This window comes from Manacus candei, unplaced genomic scaffold, assembly GCF_025592945.1.
Source record: "Manacus candei isolate 608988 ecotype Guabito, Panama unplaced genomic scaffold, ASM2559294v1 h1tg000119l, whole genome shotgun sequence".
In the NCBI taxonomy this organism is placed as follows: domain Eukaryota; kingdom Metazoa; phylum Chordata; class Aves; order Passeriformes; family Pipridae; genus Manacus; species Manacus candei.
Genome location: NW_026138167.1, coordinates 1,631,245 through 1,650,208, shown reverse-complemented (window position 1 = coordinate 1,650,208; position 18,964 = coordinate 1,631,245). Strand labels below are relative to the sequence as shown.

General features: G+C 52.4%; 1 protein-coding gene and 1 long non-coding RNA gene across 2 annotated transcripts; one reads left to right on the top strand and one right to left on the bottom strand.

Moving 5' to 3' along the window:
• Positions 1 to 4,514: 4,514 nt before the first annotated feature.
• Positions 4,515 to 7,658, bottom strand: FOXB1 (forkhead box B1). The gene is made up of 2 exons (XM_051770535.1): positions 7,278 to 7,658; positions 4,515 to 6,868 (listed from the first exon to the last, which is right to left on the bottom strand). Exon 2 carries the CDS (start codon positions 6,843 to 6,845, stop codon positions 5,883 to 5,885), a length of 963 nt encoding a protein of 320 aa, XP_051626495.1. The 5' UTR covers positions 6,846 to 6,868; positions 7,278 to 7,658; the 3' UTR covers positions 4,515 to 5,882.
• Positions 7,654 to 17,134, top strand: LOC127462157 (uncharacterized). Its single transcript, XR_007900325.1, has 3 exons — positions 7,654 to 7,837; positions 9,882 to 10,005; positions 16,779 to 17,134. It is a non-coding gene; the product is annotated as an uncharacterized LOC127462157 (long non-coding RNA).
• Positions 17,135 to 18,964: the final 1,830 nt, after the last annotated feature.

The following is an 18,964-nucleotide window of genomic DNA, read 5'->3' as shown; positions in this document are numbered from 1 at the left end:
GCTTTCCTGTGGTGTAGGATTAGTCTTGGCTGTAATGTCTCTCTAAGGAGCTGCTCTAATTAATGCAAAATACTCGACTTACTACTTAATTAATACCAAGGCCCTACGAAACAGCACAAACCCAAGAGCCTTTATTTAGCAGTGGCTGCAGTTGTGGTCTGAGCCGACCTCTCAAACACGGTGGTGTGTCCTGGCAGTGCCTGTGCTGGGGACACTGAGGGAGCAGAGGGCCAGGCCCTCCCTGGTGCCCCCGTGCCCTGCCCTGCCCCGGCTGCCTCGTGCTGAGGGCCCGGCTGAGGAGGGATGGCAGGTCAGGCACCTTCACCTGAAACACCTGCCAAGGGGGGCACAGGGTCACCCAGTTCTCACACAGCAGTGGGCACTCCTCGGGCAACCTCCTCGACAACAGGGGCTGTGTCCCTGCTGTGCACTGCTCGCTCCCTGGGCAGGCACTGGCACGGATGAACACGGCTGTGTTGCCATGCCCTGTGCCCTGCCCTGTGCCCTGCCCTGTGCCCTGCCCTGTGCCACACTCTGTGCCATCCCCTGCCCTGTGCCCTGCCCTGTGCCACACTCTGTGCCATCCCCTGCCCTGTGCCCTGCCCTGTGCCATGCCCTGTGCCCTACCCTGTGCCATACCCTCTCCTGTGCCATGCCCTGTGCCCTGCCCTGTGCCATACCCTCTCCTGTGCCATGCCCTGTGCCCTGCCCTGTGCCATGCCCTGTGCCACACTCTGTGCCATCCCCTGCCCTGTGCCCTGCCCTGTGCCCTGCCCTGTGCCATGCCCTGTGCCATACCCTCTCCTGTGCCATGCCCTGTGCCCTGCCCTGTGCCCTGCCCTGTGCCCTGCCCTGTGCCATACCCTCTCCTGTGCCCTGCCCTGTGCCCTGCCCTGTGCCATACCCTATGCCATACCCTGTGCTCTGCCCTGTGCTGTGCAGTGTGTTGCGGCTGTAGCTGGGTGAGCCCAGCCTGGGCTGGCCCGGGGGGTCTCCGCGCTCCCCCCGCGGCCCCTCCGCGTGTGCGCAGCGCCCCGAGCGCGGACGGGCGGGCGGGATCCGCCCGGGGCTCGGGGAGGGCTGCGGTCCGCGGGCAGAGAGCGGCTGGGTCCTCTTTTCTCTTTGTAAATAAAACCTCACCTTCCAAACTGCACTGCGGCTCGGCTGGGTATATCTGGAACCTTTTTTTTCTTTTTTAATTGTTGTTGTTGTTGATGGGTTGTATTGCATTTTTTTTCCAGGCAAGGGTGCCAGTGCAACTCGCCCTGTAGCGCGAAGGGACCCAGAAAGAGAGAGGAAGATAAAATGAATTTAAATTCCAAAGGGGTTTCAGTGCTGGTTTCCTAGTCCCCGAGTCAGCAATGTGTTTGTGAAAATTCAGCCTTTTTGTCTCTCAGAAAAAAAGGGCTAAATCTACATCGGTGGCCCAGTCTAGGTTTGCTATTCTTTGCATTTTCTATTCAAGTGAATGAGAGTGAATGAAGTGGCCTGGGACCCTTTATTTGATCTACTCAATTGCATAAAGTGACAGAATTCTAATATATTTGTTTAATGCTCTTCAATGGGGCTTTCACTTTCTAGCTTGCAAATGAAGCCTCGATCTGCAAAGTTTTGTCCTTTTTTTCTTTCTACCTTTTTTTTTTCCTGGCAGAGAGACCATATTTCATAACTTGGGCCACGGTTTGAAGTGATTTCAAGAGGAGTTTTAGACTCGAAAAGTGGGAAATAAAGAAACAGATGTGAAGTTATTGTAAATTCTTATAGTGGGCTCTGGGGCTATTGTAAACCCACTGCAGGCGGTCCAAAGCCTCTCTTTTTCATGCTGTAATTGAAACATATTAATTAGATAATTTGTTGTTAGTTTAAAAGAAACAAATACAGCCCCTCCAAGGCTTCACAGCCTCGGTTTCTTTTTGTTAATAAAAACAAAACAAAAAAATAACGAACTCACAAAGTGATATTTATATTAAGATTCCGAGATAATTCGGCACTGAAGTTGATAAAGCTGCTAAGTTTTTTGTCCCTTTCCCAAGGACCACTTCTGAAAAAAGGCTGGCTCATAAAACTCCCTCTCAGGGGTCGCCGGGGAGTTCTTTTCTCCCTACCTGGCACAGACCGCCCTTCCCCGCAAGGCGCGGTCCGAGAGAAAATAAATATTCTGAGAGAGAAAGAGCTGGCTGTCTTCAATAGAGGATTCAGTCCTGTGGGGTGGTGTCTTGTCACATGTCGAGGGGAGAGAAAACAAAACAAAAAAAAAAAAAAAAAAAGGAAAGAAATACGCCGCCGAGAAAGGATTCACACACCATGCGCTGACATGGAGCAAAAGCCCGAGCCGCCAAGCCCGGCTGGGTTCTCGGGCTTACCTTGCACAGCCGGGCTCAAACCCATCCTCCGGAAGAAAAGAGCTTTTGCCTGGAATGAACGCTCGCTTTGCATCAAGTACGCTCAGTTTACAATGTCTCGCTGGCAAATAAAATAAAAAAGATAAAGATCCCCCCCGGCCCCCCACGAAATGTGTGAACGCGGCGCAGAGCTCGGCCGGGGCCGGTTCCCTCGCCCCCCCTCGGCCCTTCCCTCCGCGCCGTTGTCTCTCGCTGTTCCATTTCAGATCTGTGTTTATTGACATTGGACTTGAGCCATTAGGGAGATTTAACAAGTCAAAGCAGTAAATTCAAGCGACGCGCTGAGCTGCAGTATTTGTTTGAGAGCAGCATCCCAACATCGGGGCGCGGGTGGAGATGCGCGGAGGAGCGCGGCCGAGGGCGCGGGCAGAGGGGGGTCCTCGGGCTGCCAAAGTCTCGGGCAACCGCAGAGATAAGGAGGAAAATGGCACTTTAAAAGTACGGTGGCGACTCATACTATGGCATTATGCAGCGAGAAAGCTATTGCACCTTTTGAAAATATTTTGCTTTGGGCCATAATCTTTTCAGATCGTTATCTCCGCCGCTACTTATAGTTTTAAAAAAAGAAACTCTGAAAGTGCAGCTTCATCTTCTTAGCTGAGCTCGGATTTCATCTTTGAGGATTTATTCTGACTGTTAGATCTTAAAAGAAAAAAAAAGGAAGGAGAAAAAGCGTCCTCGTCGTCTAAAAATGTAGGTCATCGCTTGTTTAGGAAAAGTTTGTCGAGTTATGTGTCCATTGATCTGGTGATAAGTTTTGAATGCTTTCTTTAGCCGATCGTGTTGATATAATCGTGGGTTGGACTTGATGAATGAGTTCAGTTGTCCCCCATCTGACAAGCTTTAGCAGCTTCATGCATTTTAATCAGCCCAATGATTCATGTATTTTTCACCTTTTTTCTGTGTGTGGGATCCGTTCCCTTTTTGAAAAAATGGTCACAACTGGATTAATTGCCCCCTACATTAATCTTAAAACTTTTGCAAGGACCTTGTGGTTTGTAATAAGTAAATGAGGATGTCACTTACTGTGTTTGTGGTCCAGAAATTCAGAGAGATCAGTCAGAGACAAAACCTCTGTAACATCATTGCCGTAGCATTCGCGAATCCTGTCTGTTCATTAGAATACAATGTCGTTTTCTTGCTAGGAAGCACTTCAGTGTGTGGTTGTCTCATAACTGTGCTCGCAGCCTCCTCGTAATTTCACTGGATTGCTTCTGTCATTTTCAGCAGTCGCAGAATCCTTGTAAAATCCCTAACAGATTTGGAGAACCCCACTGGAAAGTGTGCCCGGAATCCAGTTTTCATTGTAACTACGTTGCCCTTACTTTTTAAAAGGGACTGTATATTTAATTACAGGAAAACGAGCACAATTTTAAGTGTTACAGTTTGCAACCTACCGTTTTTGGAAAGTGTTGATCAATAGAGATGGAGAAATTACAGCAGTGGCTGGACTAACTTGTGCTTGAGGAGGCTTAAACGACAGGTAAAGGGCTATAATAGCTCACTTTTACTCGAAAAAGATTTTGAAATGCCACTTGTAAGAAAAAACACTACTGGCAAAAATTCAGTATTCTCAGTCTTGAAAAGGAACTAATTCTTTAAGGGTTTTTATGTTTGCTCTCTACCGCAGGAGCTTACTGATTTTTATACTTTTTAGATAAAATGTAACTGGGAGTGCGTAGGTGATAAGTTTCATCCAAGCAGGTGTAAATGTAATTCGTGTTTGTATTCGGTGTGAGTGCAGAGGGCACAAATGCAGATGTGTATGCGTAGATGCACAGATGTATAAACCCACAGAACACACTCAGTGCGTTATCCCTTCGCTAAACCGGCAATAACGACAACTTTATCTGAGACGTGGTGGTATGTAAATAACTGCATTTATAGTAACCTTGCATGAAAAGGCTGTTTAGATTATCTAAATATTGGAATAGCGTCATTCCTTTGTCATCAACTAATGTTTTTTCTTTTCTCCTGTAAACTCTTTAAAAAGACAAATAAGAAACTAAATCTACATTTACATATTTTAATGAGAAAATATTATTTGGACGACTAGGTTCATAATTTAACGTAGACACTTTTTAACCTTTGTCTTAAAACACACATGCTGGGAACAAGAACACCAATATTTAAAATGCCATGCTTATTCTGTACAGGAAAAAAAAAGTTAAAAAGAAATGTCTTTACAGTTTCAATAGACACGAATGCCATTTGGAGGGGGTGTTCTTTTTTTTTTTTTCTTAACTTAAGCAGTTCACAACAGAACAACAGTTCAGTTTCCAGCAAACTACCTAAAACTAGAAAGGAGTATATCAAACAAAAGTGCATTTTACACATTTTATAATCATTCATATGCACAAACATTTACAGTTTCCCTAGCCCCCTCTCTCTTGTCTGCAAAGCCCCAGCAGAAATCAGGATGACCTCCACAGTTTGTACCTGCTATTGTATTACTTTTCCACATTTTATCAGTGACTTCAGCAGCTTTTCTTTAAGCTATGTCGGGTCATGTGCTTGGTGACAGGTTTCTTTTTATTATAATTATTGTTGTTGTTTGTTTTTAAGCTATGAAATAAATAGCTACAAAATTTTTAAAATAACAACAACAAAAAACACCAACAAACAACAAAGGAAACCTCAGCCCCCGAAACCTTCGGGTTAATCAGAAGTTAACAGGCGAGTCAACTTCTCCTTCTCTTTCACCTGAAAACTACAGTAAACATCCACGTTACAACAGGTACTGCAAAAGGGACCCCATCTGATGTACAGTACAGATGCAAGTTCAGTATTTACATTAGGACAGGCGCTTGTAAACATTACAGGTGTGGGCTGAGTGGACCGCGGCGGTTCCCTCGCGTGGATCCTGTTCCCGCGCCGGCCCCGCACCCCCTGCCTGGGGCTCCTGCCCGGGGATTCCCGCAGCCTGGCCCCGGGAAATCCTGCCCTTTGTAACAACGAGACCCGCACAAAGGACACGAGCACTTCCCGGCGTTTCCAAGATCCGAGCGTTGGCTGCTTGGAGGCTGGAAACGCCGCTGCTCCCGTGCAGTGAGGCAGCGGCCATCCCTGTCTGTGGAATTACAGACCGGTCCTGGATACACCCTGCTCTTCCCCGTACAAAGGAAGGAAAGAGGCGTCGCCGGCCCAGGCTCGCCTGGCCGCCGGCACAGCGAAGATGCCTGAAGTACTTTTGGAAAACTAGCGATGCAAGTGGCAGTTCCTACCGGGCGGGAGGGGGCCGGGCCGGGTCCTTTCGCCTCGGGAGAACGGAAAGCAAAGTTCAGGAGCAGGGGGGAAGCCGAACCCCGAGGGAGGGCTCACGGCAAACCTCAGCTTCCCGCGGGGAGTTGTCTCTGCTTTCGAGGAAAAGAGTGGAGAGGAGAGAGGAAAGGAGCGGAAGGAGGGAGAGGCGGGGAGGGAGGAGAGCTCCGAGGAAACTTTGGGAGACAGGGGAGGCAGAGTCCGCGCGGGCGGCCCGGGTCAGTGCACGGCCACCGAGTGCAGGGCGGGCGCGGGGCTGGTCAGAGTCTCGCTGGGGGTGGCCGGGCTGCTCTGGCTGGTGGCCGTCTGCGAGGACGTGGGGCTGAGGGAGGGCGGCGAGTTCGACAGGATGGTGGGGATGGGCGCGGGCAGGGCGGGCAGGGCCGGCACCGCGGCGGGGGTCGGCTTGATGGGGACGGGGATGGCCGGCAAAGTCTGCCCCCCGTGGCACAGCGGCTTGATGGGCACGCCGTAGGCGCCGTACTCGCTGCTGGCCATGGAGATGGGGGTGGCGGTGTCGATCATGCCGGAGCTGTACATGTGGGGCCAGCCCGTGCCAATGGAGCTGCCCACCGTAGTCAACTGGTTGGGGAGGGGGTAGGCGGCCGGCATGGGCTGCATCGTGGAGAAGGCGAGGCCCCCGGGCATCTTGTACTCTCTGGCGATGATGTTCTCGATGGCGAAGGGGTGCTTGAAGCTGGAGGGCTGGGACACGCCGAGGTTGTACGTGGACATCTGGGGCAGGTGGGTGCCGGTGGCCGCGAGGGCGCTGAGCCGCAGCTTCGCCTGCTGCTGCAGGTACTGCGCCGCGTCCGCCGGCTTGCTGGGGGCCAGGTGGTCCGACTTGACCACCTTGAAGCGTTTGCGGCGCCGCAGGAAGCTGCCGTTCTCGAACATGTCCCCGCAGCTGGGGTGCAGCGCCCAGAAGCTGCCCTTGCCCGGCTGGTCGGGGCGCCGCGGGATCTTGATGAAGCAGTCGTTGAAGGACAGGTTGTGGCGGAGGGAGTTCTGCCAGCGCTGCGTGTTCTCCCGGTAGTAGGGGAAGCGGTCCATGATGAACTTGTAGATCTCGCTCAGGGGCAGCATCTTCTCCGGGGAGCTCTGGATCGCCATGGCGGTCAGCGAGATGTAGGAGTAGGGAGGCTTCTGATCACTGTAAGTGTTTCTGCCCGGGCGAGGCATCTTCGCAAGGCGACCGGGGAGATCTGCAGAGGGGCATCGACAAGGGAGGGGGCGGGGATGGGGGGAGAGGGGTGAGTCCGAGAGGATTTGCACGGACACCCAGTCGGGGCAGGCGGTGGCTCTGGGGTCGGGCTGGACACAGAAGGACGCGGGGAAAGGGCACGATGGACCTCAGCCCTCGGGATGGGGGCGGGGGATGGAAGGATGGGGGCAGGAGAAAACAACCCGGAGCTCTGTGCCGCCGGCGGGGGAAAAACGGTGTGCCTCTCCCAGCTCCGGCCTCCCTGAGCCTGGCCTTCCCGCTGCAGCCCGCGGCCGTAAAGTTACTCTAGTGATAGCTCTGTCTTCTGGTCTCGGCGAGGAGGAGAAGGGGACCCCATCCCCTCCCCTCCCCTCGTCTCCCACTTCGTGCTACCCCCTGCATATGCCCACCTTAGAGTTGCTGGAAGTTGACAGTCCGCATCCGGGACGCAGCTGAGAGTCCGGGCTCTTTCCCACCCCGCTCCTCCGGCGTGTCTGTCGCTCCTTTCGATGCCACTCTGCTCCGGTTTAGTCCTGAGGAGGCAGCGAGCTGGCTCGGTTTTGGGAATCCTCTTGTACACCCCTCCCTTCGCCTCCGCGGGCTGAATCAGCTTCTTTTACACCACCGGCAGCTGGACTGGAGCAGAGGCTCGTTTGCTTCTCTGCAGCCGCGATGAGCTAAGTAGTTGCCTCCATGTCCTTCCTCTAACCATCTGATAGTTTTATGTGGTGACATGAGCAGAAAAGACCCCTGTAGAGGCGCTTCATTAATGTGCCACTTCTTTGCTATCATATGACAATCGCCTTGGGAGCAGGGGGAGGGGAGCAGGGAGGAGGGGGCTGGAGAGAAAGGCATAATCTGGTTTCATTTACACCTATTTACATGGACACCTTGGGCCAATGGGAATCATTTCCATTTGAAGACAAGGCGAGGGGTGAAAAGGCTCCGCCAGCGGAATTGCAGTGCGATGGTACCCGGTGGCTGGGGGTGGGGGGGAAGGTATGCACTAACCTCTCTGTGGACTTTGCAGGAAGCTTAGTCTGCAATTCACACTTACAAATGGAGGTACTGAGCAGTGGGATGTTTGACATGGAAATTGCTTGGCTGTGGTATTCTGTTTGTTCTGCATTGTTATCTGATTTGTATTGTTGGCTAACTTAAGGCAAGCCTTTTTCTCTGTAACGAGAGACTTTCTCTTTGCCAAATCCGCTCTCCCCGAGCGAAGGTTCTTTCGAGGAGCGATAAGATCGGGGCTCCTCGGTAGCCACCGCCCCGGGAAGTTACTCTCCCCCTCCACGCTCCACCCTCCCCCCCCCAGCCCATGCAGGACTGGTTCTGCGGACCTGTTGGTGTAAAGCCGTGGGAATCGCCCTAAATAATCCCAGCGAGCGGGCTCCCGGCCGTGGCACAGCCCGGTGTGCTCGGAACGAGTTCCCTGCACGCCGCCGTTCTGCTCGCGGGGCCGCGGAGGGTCCGCTTGCCCCTCTGCCCGGCCGGCCTCGGGACTGGGGGGTCCCGCGGAGCTGGGCCGGGCTGTCCAGTCCCTGTCACCGGTCATGATGCTAAATATCCTCAGTTTGACGCCTTCTGTGGGATTTACGCGCTGCGTCTCAGGCTGTTCGCTTGCCTGTGTGCTGCTCGGTGCGCACCCGTGTGTGGAGGAGCAGGCAGGGTGTGGAGGAGCAGGCAGGGTGTGGAGCACCCGAGTTGCGGCTCTCTCTGCTCCACCGCCTCCCTCCTCCCCGGGAACCGAGGCCCGATCCTGGAAGCGCAGCCCAGACGAGCAGCTCGCTGCCAGCCGCGTGTCCTGGGGGGAGGATGAGGCCCGGAAGGTCCCAGGCTTGCCCTAGCACAGGGGGGAAGTTTGTATGATGTGTATTCCCGAGGCTGCGGTGCATCCTGTCACCCTAGAGCCAGAATTAAAGATTGTCTCGGGAGCTGCAAGCCCTGGGAGGAAGAGCCTTTGTGGTGAATACACATCAACTCCATTAACAATATTTTCGGAGTCGGTCAATAACTCACCAAAACGTAACTTAAACACGATGAATTTAGGAGATTAAACAATTTCATTAATATTGAAATGGCTGCTGAGGCTGAGCGCGCGCTCTTGAAATGCAAGCGCACGTTTTTCAATATTAACAGAAGTACTTGAAAAGAAGAATAATGTCACCTTCTTAATTCAGCAAAAATAGCCGGGTTGGGGGAGGGAGCGCGGCGGCGGCTCCGCAGCGCGGTCGCTGCGACACGGGCTCTGCGGGCTCCTGGGAGCCTCCTCGGAGGGACCGTCCCCAGCAAGCGGGGCTCCCTCAAACCTGGCAGCAGTCTGGAAACCGCATTTCACACCGCGCCGACCTCGTGTGTGTTACGCTGCGCTCCCCTCCTTCCAACCCGCCTGCCCTCGGTCCCATCTAATCCCTCTCTCTCGGGGCAGGATGTCGTTTAGAGAATAATGAGCAAATAATTGTGTTCCTAGGACTCCGAGCAGCCGAGCGGCCCCGCGCTGCCGAGCTAACGAGCCCTTTTGGAGGGAGACCTGCCGCATGTCACCCTGTGCCCCTGGCAGGGAAGGGCCCGGGAGCGTTTGTGCGGTTCAGAGCCCGAGAGCTGCCCTGTTCAGTTTAACCGACTCAGAGATGCTCCGTCCAGCCGGGCAGGGCAGGAAGGCAGTCTCCAGAAATATTTTTGGGGGTATAAAAGGTGATGAGATGATGACTGTTTGTTAGGGGGTAAGAAAGACGATACTCTGAAATGAGGACAGATTCCTCCCAGCGTCACCAGGACACCACGCAGAAGGCTTCTATTTCTGTACTGAGAGCCCCCAAATATGTGGGTGTAAGGGACACTTCCCTCCCACATCCCAGCCCCCCGTCCCCAACTCCTAACACCCCGCAGTTCGAGTTTTGTTTCTCAGCCCAAGTTCACTCCTGGGATGCCCATCAAAAAGACGGCTCAGAAACAGCACGGGAGTGAATAAGCACGGGAGTGACAAATTCTTTTCTTCCTCTTTTTCCCAGTACCTTTTCTTTCCGAAGAAAGAAAACAAAACAAAACAACCGCTGGTGCAAGAGGGAACCGCAAGCTGCAAAGTTAAAGAAAAGTCGACTTCCGTTGTCATTTGCTGCTCCGAGTGCGAACGAGGTATGGCTGGAAGGCGCATGAATTTTTTTTTCCTTCTTTTTTTTTTTTTTTTTTTTCCATTGTAAAGGAATGTGTGAGCGGAGGGGTAGGGCAGGCGAAGTCATCCCAGTAATTGATACCCAAAGTTTCACTTCGTGTTAAGCACACAACAGATGATAGACCTGGGAAGTACAGGATTTAAATGCAACTTGTAGCATTTGCCTTTTACTTTGAAAGCCAACACTAGGGAGGAGGAGAGGGTGCAAGTGAATCCAAATCCATTGTGTAGGACACCAAAACAAATAGACGTTTTTCTGAAGTCTAATTCAAATAAGGAGCTCAGAGGAAGTGTTGGGAAAACTGTATAAAATACACATAAGTCAATTATATCAATGTGCAAACCCAATGGAAATCTATTTCGTGCAAGGGCCATTCAGCCCTTGCATGGAGCCCATCATGGACCACCTTTCTGCATGGAAGGTTTGCAATAGCCCCCTTTCCCACAAGCAAGACCACACACGTTTACAGATTTGCTAATAATTTATGCTAATTTTCCTCCATAAATCCACAATTCGCCTCAGTGGCAAGCAGGTCTGTTGAGAGAGGAAAAGGAGACAGAAAAGTGACAAATACAATATTGATTTTGAATCCTTGTGGCTGCAAGCAGGTGTGCAGCTTTGCAGAGGGGAGGAGTGGGAGAGGGGCTGTGGGGGGAAGCCAAGAAGTTTTCCAAGGGTAGAAAAAACCCACTCCGTGTGAGAGAATAGCTCACAACCTTGTTAATATTTACAAACCAGTTGGGAGAAAAGAGAAGGGAGGGGGGAAGTACCAGCTTCTTAGGGTTTCCTAGGCTGCAAAACACAATGCCAGGCTCTGAGCAAGCTTCCCCCGTTTTGGAAAGTCAACTCCAGGCTGCTGGTTGTGGCTGCGTTTCGGCTAAGCCTTGCTCTCTTTTTTTCAGTAATGGTTCTGCTTCATTTTGCTTCTCGGGGGCCAGGAGGGAGAAGGAAGCGGAGAGATTTGGGGTCTCCTGCTTTTCTGTGTACTTGAATTCCCGGTGCGGTTTCCCGAAGCGCTGCGGCCGCTCTGGGAACGGCAGGGCTTTGTCCCACCCCACATTCTTCACCAAATCTGCCACTTTGGCGTGAAACTACTTAGCGCCCTTTCAAAAGGATTTTGTTCCTTTCCCAACGAGCACTAAACAAACTCCCCCTGCTTGTCAAGGCTGGACTGAGAACTGCTCCCCAAACCTGTATTCCCGTTAGCTTGAGATGCACAGTGCGCTTTGTGCCCGGGGGGGCCCTGGCCCGGCTGCGCCCCTCGGGGCCCGGGGCTCCCGGCGCTGGGCTCGGCCACCCCTGCCCTGCCTTGCCCTGCCCTGCCTTGCCCTGCCTTGCCGTGCCGCCCGCTGGCTCCTCACCGCTGTCACCCTCCTCAGAGCCGGCTGCCTGTTCGCGCTGTCCTCGCCCGCCCCGTCGGCGATTTCAAGCGCCACCAGCACCCGACACTTGTCCCCGCTGCTCCATCGCCGGGGGGGCACCGGCTGGGCCCCCTGTCCCGGCCCAGCGCCATCGTTTCGCCCCTGCCCAGCGCGAAGAGAGCCCGCGCTGGGACCACCCGAATTCCTTAAGCCCGGGAGGAGGCTGCTGCTCCCGCTCATCGCTCCTGGGGGTGGCCCGGAGCACCCGGTTCCTGACCGAAGCCGGTTTCCTGGGAAAGCTCTTTTTCCTCCGTCGCCGGCGGTCAATCCACGCGCGGGTAAGCGCGGCCCCGCAGCCCCCCCTCCCTCCGCGTCCCCGGGACCTCCCTGGAGGGCTCGGAGGAGCCGGGGCTGCGCGGGGCCGACACACCGAGTGCGTGAGCTCCTGCTGGGCACACACAGCGCTGCCCGCACCTACCCCCCGCTCGTCCCACCTCCGCGGGGCCGTGCGGGTGTGCCCGGGCCATACAGGTGTGCCCGGGCTGTGCGGGTGTGCTCAGGGCCGCTCTGGTATGCCCGGGGCCACTCAGGTGTGCCCGGGCTGCTCAGGTGTGCCCGGGCCGTACAGGTGTACCCGGGCCATACAGGTGCGCCCGGGCTGCTCAGGTGTACTCAGGGCCATACAGGTGTACTCAGGGCCATACAGGTGTGCCCGGGCCACACAGGTGTGCCCGGGCCGTACAGGTGTACTCGGGGCCATACAGGTGTGCCCGGGCCATACAGGTGTGCCCGGGCCGCGGGCTCGGGCCCCGCAGCAGCGGTGAGTCCCCAGCGCTGTGTTAAGTACTGCGCTGTTGGCGCGGATTCCAGCTCGAGTCTCGACGTTACTGCCCTGAGAACCTGTCTTTGTGGTAAACTTGCCTTCCCGGAGGCGCTGGAATATTTATCTACACGTTTGGGACTTGTTGGTTTGTTTATTTATTTATTTGGAGAAGTAACAGGGGAGGCCTCGCAAACTTTTTCTTTTTAATCTTCCCTTTTAAACAAATGTCGCATTTCAAGCTGCCCTCTCTTCTCCTTCTCGCATTGTAGGAAATATTGAAAATGCCACCTTAGTATTGAAGGGATTAACTTGCTTTTCTCCCAGCCGCTAACTCTGGTGTAAAGGGAGCAGTAGATCAACTGTATAATGTGTGCACTGTTTGGTCATTTGTACAAGCAGAACAAAGGTTGAGCTAAGCCAAATTGCATTGCACTTGTGAACCGAGTCCCAATTTGAAGTATCTTTTACAGCAGGGGGAATGAGAACAATTTCGTGTATGTCTAAAAGGGAATAACAAAGCCACTTTCTAGAGCATCTCAAAGTGAAGTAGTGAGGCGTGACATTCCCAGGGTGAGGAGGGACAAAGGCAGGGTCAGGGGGATGAAAAAGGGAATCAAACAGCCACTTTCACATGTCTGCCCTCAACTGCTGCACCTCTCCATAATAGGAAACAACTGTTGTAAAAAGGGGGATTGCTCCCATTCATTCAAAATAGCAAATGATAGCTAAACAACATTGTCAAAACTGAATCAACTTCTGTGCAGTACCACCCAGAAAAAGGTATTGTGTTTTGGTTAATAGCTGGGTGGAGCAAACTTGATTTTCCTTTTTCATTCTTTTCTTTCTTTCTTTTCTTTCTCCCTCTCTTTTTTTTTTCGAGGACTCTTCTTTCCAAATCCGTCCGTTTCATAAACTTTATTTTTTATCATCAGCTTTTATTTCCGAGACACGCTCATCCCATTCACGCTTTCTCCCACAGTCTGCTCTCGTCTTGGTGTTCCGTGCAAAATCAGAAAGAAAAAAATTAGACTGAGTCCCGTTCCCGCTGCGGTCAGAACGGCGGTGCAAACCCCGTAAGCAATGTAAATCTTTCTTGAATTGCATGTCCGTGTCGCCCGGAAAACCACCTTTAAATGACTAAGTTATTACTTAGCCAAACATTGTGAAATGGTTTTTATGACAATTGGCGATGATTTTAAATTGCATATCCACAAGAATAATGGCGCGCACGTTACGGTTATTTCCCCTCTTTAAAAGCAAAGGTAATAACCGCTCGCGGAATTCAGGCTCGGACAAACTTTTTCCTGCATTGTGTGAAGTCTTTAACGAGCCGGGCTTTAATTAGGGTCAGAACTTTGAATGCTCGTGTTTTTCTCGCTGTTGGCGGGGGGCATGTTTGCAAACAGACCCGTGAGTTGCCGCAGCGCGGTGGGGGTGCGGTGCGATGTGTGGGCGCTTTGCCTTCCTGCCGCAGCCCCCTCCCCGCGCCCCCCGCCCCGCTGCCACCCACCGAGCTGCCCAGGGAAGGGAGGACGATTCCCGAGCGCGGCGCTCCCCGCCCCCGCTCCTCGGCGGGACGGGACGGGACGGGACGGGACGGGACCGCCCAGAGCCCCCCGGCCCCCGCACACCCGCGAGTGCGGGCCCGTGTCGCGGGGAAGGGGCAGCGCCTTCCCGGCTGTGTCCCCGGGAAAGCAGGGGGGCTGCCCGCCCCCTCCCTTGCTGCGAGGCCCGGTCCAGCGCCCGCCTCGGGGTCCGCAGGGCCGGCTCGAGGCTGCGGGGAATGCCCCGCACCGCGCCCCGCAGCGCAGGGAAGGGCAGGGCGGGGGTGACAGGGCAGCCCGGCGGCTGCAGGAGAAGCGCTGGCTGCGCTTCCCGAGTCCAGCGGCTTCCATCGCTCCCTTGCATCTGTTGACACCCTCCACCCTCAGCTCCCGGCCGCACAGCTCCCGTCTTCCCATCAACCCTCAGCTCTACAGCAAAAACCATATTAACCTTCTTTAATATTTCATTCCTGGAAGAGATTCTTTGGATCTAACTTTAGAAAAGATTTCCCCGCAGCGATTTCTTCCCATATATTTTTCTCTGTCTTTATTATCGAGAGATACGGTAGTCACACAGCATTCGATCAGCCGAAGAGGATAGAATTTGATAGAGGATTTTTACTCCTTTTGGCGAGGAAAGATTTTACATGGGAATAAAAGGTATTGCGAACGGCAGAGCTTCTAGAGCTGTGAGAGCGAGATGCCTGCGCTGTCATTCAGGGGAGCCCCTTCGTATTTCTTCTGCTAGGAGGTGTTTCCACCTAAGTTCGCTCCCTCTTGAGCCACGACCCGTAAAACCCTCGCGCTGTATTTTGGGTGACGGCGGTTTCAGTGGGCACGGCAGTTTTCTCGTCAAGGTAGAATCACACTCGTAAGAAGCGCCCCCGGTAGCGAGAGGGACCCGTGGCCGGCGCGGAGCCCCGCGGACCTGTTGGAGCCCCGCGCGGAGCCGGGCGGAGCTGCCTGGGTAAACTGCTTGTGTATCGCACATTATCATCCCGCTATCTGCAGGCAATGTAGATTTTCTAAAGATCTAATGAATAAACAACCAGCAAGTGCTGGCGGTGTAATTTACATTGTTAATGCCTACATGTGTATAATAAATATGCATTTGTATGTCTTCAAATAAACTCTTTTTAGTTTCTAACCTGTGGTGATTTTTTTAAAAGCTGTCTTTTCCAAGAAACCAGCTTTCCTTTTCGTTTCCTGAGCTGGTAGGGAAGGAAAAGACCTAGCAAAGCGCTTTACGTGTGCTTTGCAGCGGCAGCGGGGGATGCGGGGCCTGGGCGCAGCCCGCCCAGCGAGCCCGGGGCGCGGCCCCCTCCGCTCCCCCTGCGCGGGATGGAGGCCGCGGCCAGGCAGCGCCAGGCACTCATTTCTCAGCGCAACTTGCCACGCTTTTAACAGCAGAACAATTTAAATGTACAATATTAGCTCACAGTATTAGTCTGGAGGTGCAAAGAACAATCCATTCAGAGACTGAGCTTCAAAGGCACCGGATTCCCCTCAAGGAAAAGTTTACAAATGTGGCTGCTCCCTCCCTCCTTCGCTGCCTCCCCCTCCTCCTCTCCCTCGCCGGAGACAAACGGTTTTCCCTGAACGCTTCTGTAGAGGGCATCCCTGACCAGATTTCTCCCACCTCGCCGTGCGGAGCCCGCTCCCCCCTTCGAGCTGCGGTTCCTCCCCCGAACGCGATCGGGCTCCGCGGGTCGCGCACTGGCCGCGGCGGTGGAAGGCGAAGCTCTCTCGCTTCCAGATCTCAGCCTGGCGCTTCGCAGCCCCTGCTGACTTCACCTTGGGAGGGATAAAGATTTTCTCCTCATTTTTCGCTACAAACCAGGTGCCACTTTCTTACACTGCTTGATGGCAAATGTCTCGTCTTCAGCGAGCTGGATCTGGCATACATTATTTTAATTAAGTCTATGGCGATTTACTTTCCTCTGAGATCCATTCCACGGTGCAATTAGGAACGTATTGGTGCTAGCACATATGAATATTCAGGAGAGTGTCAATTAATTAGCAGACAGAGGAATCTCATTATGGTGCTCAAAACCCTTTTAGTGCTAAGCAGAATTAAGGGGGCATTTGCCAATGTGCTGGATTAGTGAATATTTTACTGCGCGCTCATTTAACTTCATTATCATAGCACTTACGCTACTCTCTGATTTTATTAATTAAATTGCTCATTAATTTATCCAGAAAGGGGAATAAAAAGTTTTATGACGCCACAGCACTCGCGCAGAGGCTCAAAGAGCCAAGTCCCGTCCTGCCGCTCCGCAGGAAAGCCTTTCCCCGGGGCTGGAGAGGTCCGGGCAGCGGGAGCGCGCCCGCCCCACGCGCGGAGTCCCGCACCCTCAGCCAGGCGCGTTTGTACCTCCCCTCACCCCAGAGATGAGCGTAATGCGGCAATTAGTGCTGCTGCGGCAAAGGGAAAAGGGTATCGCTGGGAATTTGAGGCGTAGACTACGGATTTCATCTCTTTTTCTACTTAAATCTTCTCTCAGCATCTGGGGAGCGGGAAAGCCCGCGATGCGATTAACCCCTTAATCTCTGCACAAACTGCAGAAAGAAGAGGCATAATCTCATCTTTCCCAGTATTATGGACAAAATCAAACGCGATCGCTTTCCGACAGGGACAGAAGTGGAACCTTAACGGTTTGCTGGGAGGAGCGGGAGCGCTTCCCGGGGCCGGGAGAGGCGAAGTGCAGTTTCTCAGCGCAGTCAGGAGAACTGCGAACATCAGAAGCCAGCGATCAGGATTACGCTCATTTTCTAATTAGGCGATAATTCAATTCTCATAATTTTTTCCAAGGAGCATTGTATTAAGAGCAGCTATTTAAAAAAAAATGTCCGTGGGATATTGTGCTTTGCAAAAAACAAACAAAAATTCCCTCAGAAATGTTTAATATTAAATATTAATCGGATTTAAATTCAATAGCCGTATCTTGCGACAGTTATAGATGTGCGGGAAGCTATAGATAATCAGCCCTTGTGCATCTTCACACAGGAGAGATCGACCCGGTGTCAGCAGAGGCTCCGCAGAGGAAAGGGAGACCGATGGAAATGTGTTTTAAAAGTCACCTCCATTTCAACACCGAGCGCGGAATTTGCCCAAAAAGGTTAGAAAGACAAATATTAAATCTGCCTTCACAAAGGGAGCCGCTAAATAGATCCGAAATTAATATGCATGTAAAATTAATTAGCTGCATTTCATGACATCAAAATAAGTACCTGGGAAACAAGAACACCTTCTGGGCATTTGGCACCATATGCTAGAATTACAGTTAATTGACTAATTACATAAATTAGGCATTAATTTTACAACACATCAAGTGTAAAAGATATCTCAATTAATTGTGGCGGGAGGAGAAGGTTAAAGGGGTGGCTGCGGTCCGGCCGGGCCGCGGCTGCGGGCAGGGAGCGCGGCCGGAGCCGCCGCCGCCGACTTCGGGTGATCGTGAGTGCGGCTCCGGAGCCAGAGCCGAGCTCATTAGAATCAATTACACGGCTGAGGTTGATTAGCGCTTGTCAGGGCGCGGCGGCCCGCGCGGAGCCGCCTTCCCGGGGGGAATCCCGCCGGGAGCAGCCGGGATTCCTGGGAGCGCTGGACCTGCCGCCCGGAGCAGGTACGGCCCGGCCCGGGGGTCTCTCTCTGCTTTGCCTCTGGCCGGTCCGTTCAGTGGAGCCTCCGGCCCTCCCACGCACCCCTGAGTGTTTCATTCTGGGGAGAAAACTCAGTTCTGTGGAGAAAAGGTGCAGGGCTGGAGTGGCTTCCAGATTTCCCCCTTACTTTGCTGTAGCTGGGTGAAGTTTCAAATAATATTAAAGATTTGAGGTAACCAGAGCCACAGCACACGGTTTTGGTGACTCAGAGATGGGAGGTGATGTTCTCCATAGGCCCAGAACCTTGGAGCCTCCTCACCTGTCAGGGAGGTTACCTGGCAAGCTGCCTTTGTCCCCTCAGAAGAAAAGGAGTGTCCAGTTTTTCCTTATTGTACCCAAAAAGGTGCCAGGCTATCTGCAGTTTACCTTGGAGCTTTCAATTTAAGCACCAGGGAGGTTGTGTTAAAATGCAGGAAGGATTTTGAGCTAATGGGAATAATTATATCTTACAAGCTTAAAATGGCAAAATTCAAACCAGTACAGGAGCTCCAGGGACCAAAGAATGCCCAGGCCACGGAGCAGGTAGTGGAAAAATTATCATACTAAAAGTATTTGGGGAAGCACCAGTAAGTGGTTTCCATTTGCATTGGGATTTGCTGAACACCACAAAATAAAGAAGCTACTCCTACTCTGCAGCTTTTGGCACGGTGGCTGGTGAAGCTGGTGCTGGATGTGCACCAGCAGAACAGGAGGCACCAGGCAGGCTGCAAGGAGGGCTCATTCTGCCTTTGTGGGGAGGTGTTGGGGCTCTTTGGGGCTCTCCTCTACTTTCTTCCTTGACTCTGCCTTACTAATATAAATAAAATTTGGCTTCCCTCCTCCTTTGTAAATATTCCATAGCAAGTGGTCTGGTTGCATCAGTAGCAATGTAGCTTGACTGTTGATGGGCTGGAAAACAGATGAAACCCTGCCACACGTCTATCTTTTTATTGAGACAAAACGTTCATTTTGATGTAGCAGTTTTGTGCTGTTGCCAGATGCTGAAGGTACTTGAGGGAGATGTTGACAAGTGGATAATTGTCAGCAGAACTAAAACAGACACTTTGTTTACAGTTGAGCATGATTAATTGAGAGTAAATAAAACAACAGCTCTGTTCATAAACTCTCTCAGCAGCTCAAGTTCAAAAGCAGGCATCGTGCTCCAGAAAGGAAGGCGCTGAACCTGCTCGTACACAGGGGTCAGGAACTGAGCTCTGTAATGAGAACACACAGTGCAGAGTGGGGCATCACCCTCTAGGGTTCAAGCCAAGTGGTTTCCTGCTTACTTTTTCTCTCTGCTGGTTTCTTTTCTTTTTCTTTTTTTTTTTTTTGTTTTTAATTTTGGCTTACGTGGCTGGATCACAAAGGCTTGTGGATGACACATTAATTTGGAAAAAAGACTCGTGCATCTGAATGCTGGATGCAGTTGACATGTTTAGGTAAAATGATGTGAGAAAAGTGGACTTGAAAACTTCATCAACAGTAAAATACTAAGTGGTGCAGCAGTCTGTCTTCCCACATTGCAACTTAAGGTTTATTTAGAATATTATA

What these genes read in the sequence shown, in the direction of transcription:
- FOXB1 (XM_051770535.1), bottom strand. Translation starts at nt 6,845, where the DNA reads ATGCCTCGCCCGGGCAGAAACACTTACAGTGATCAGAAGCCTCCCTAC.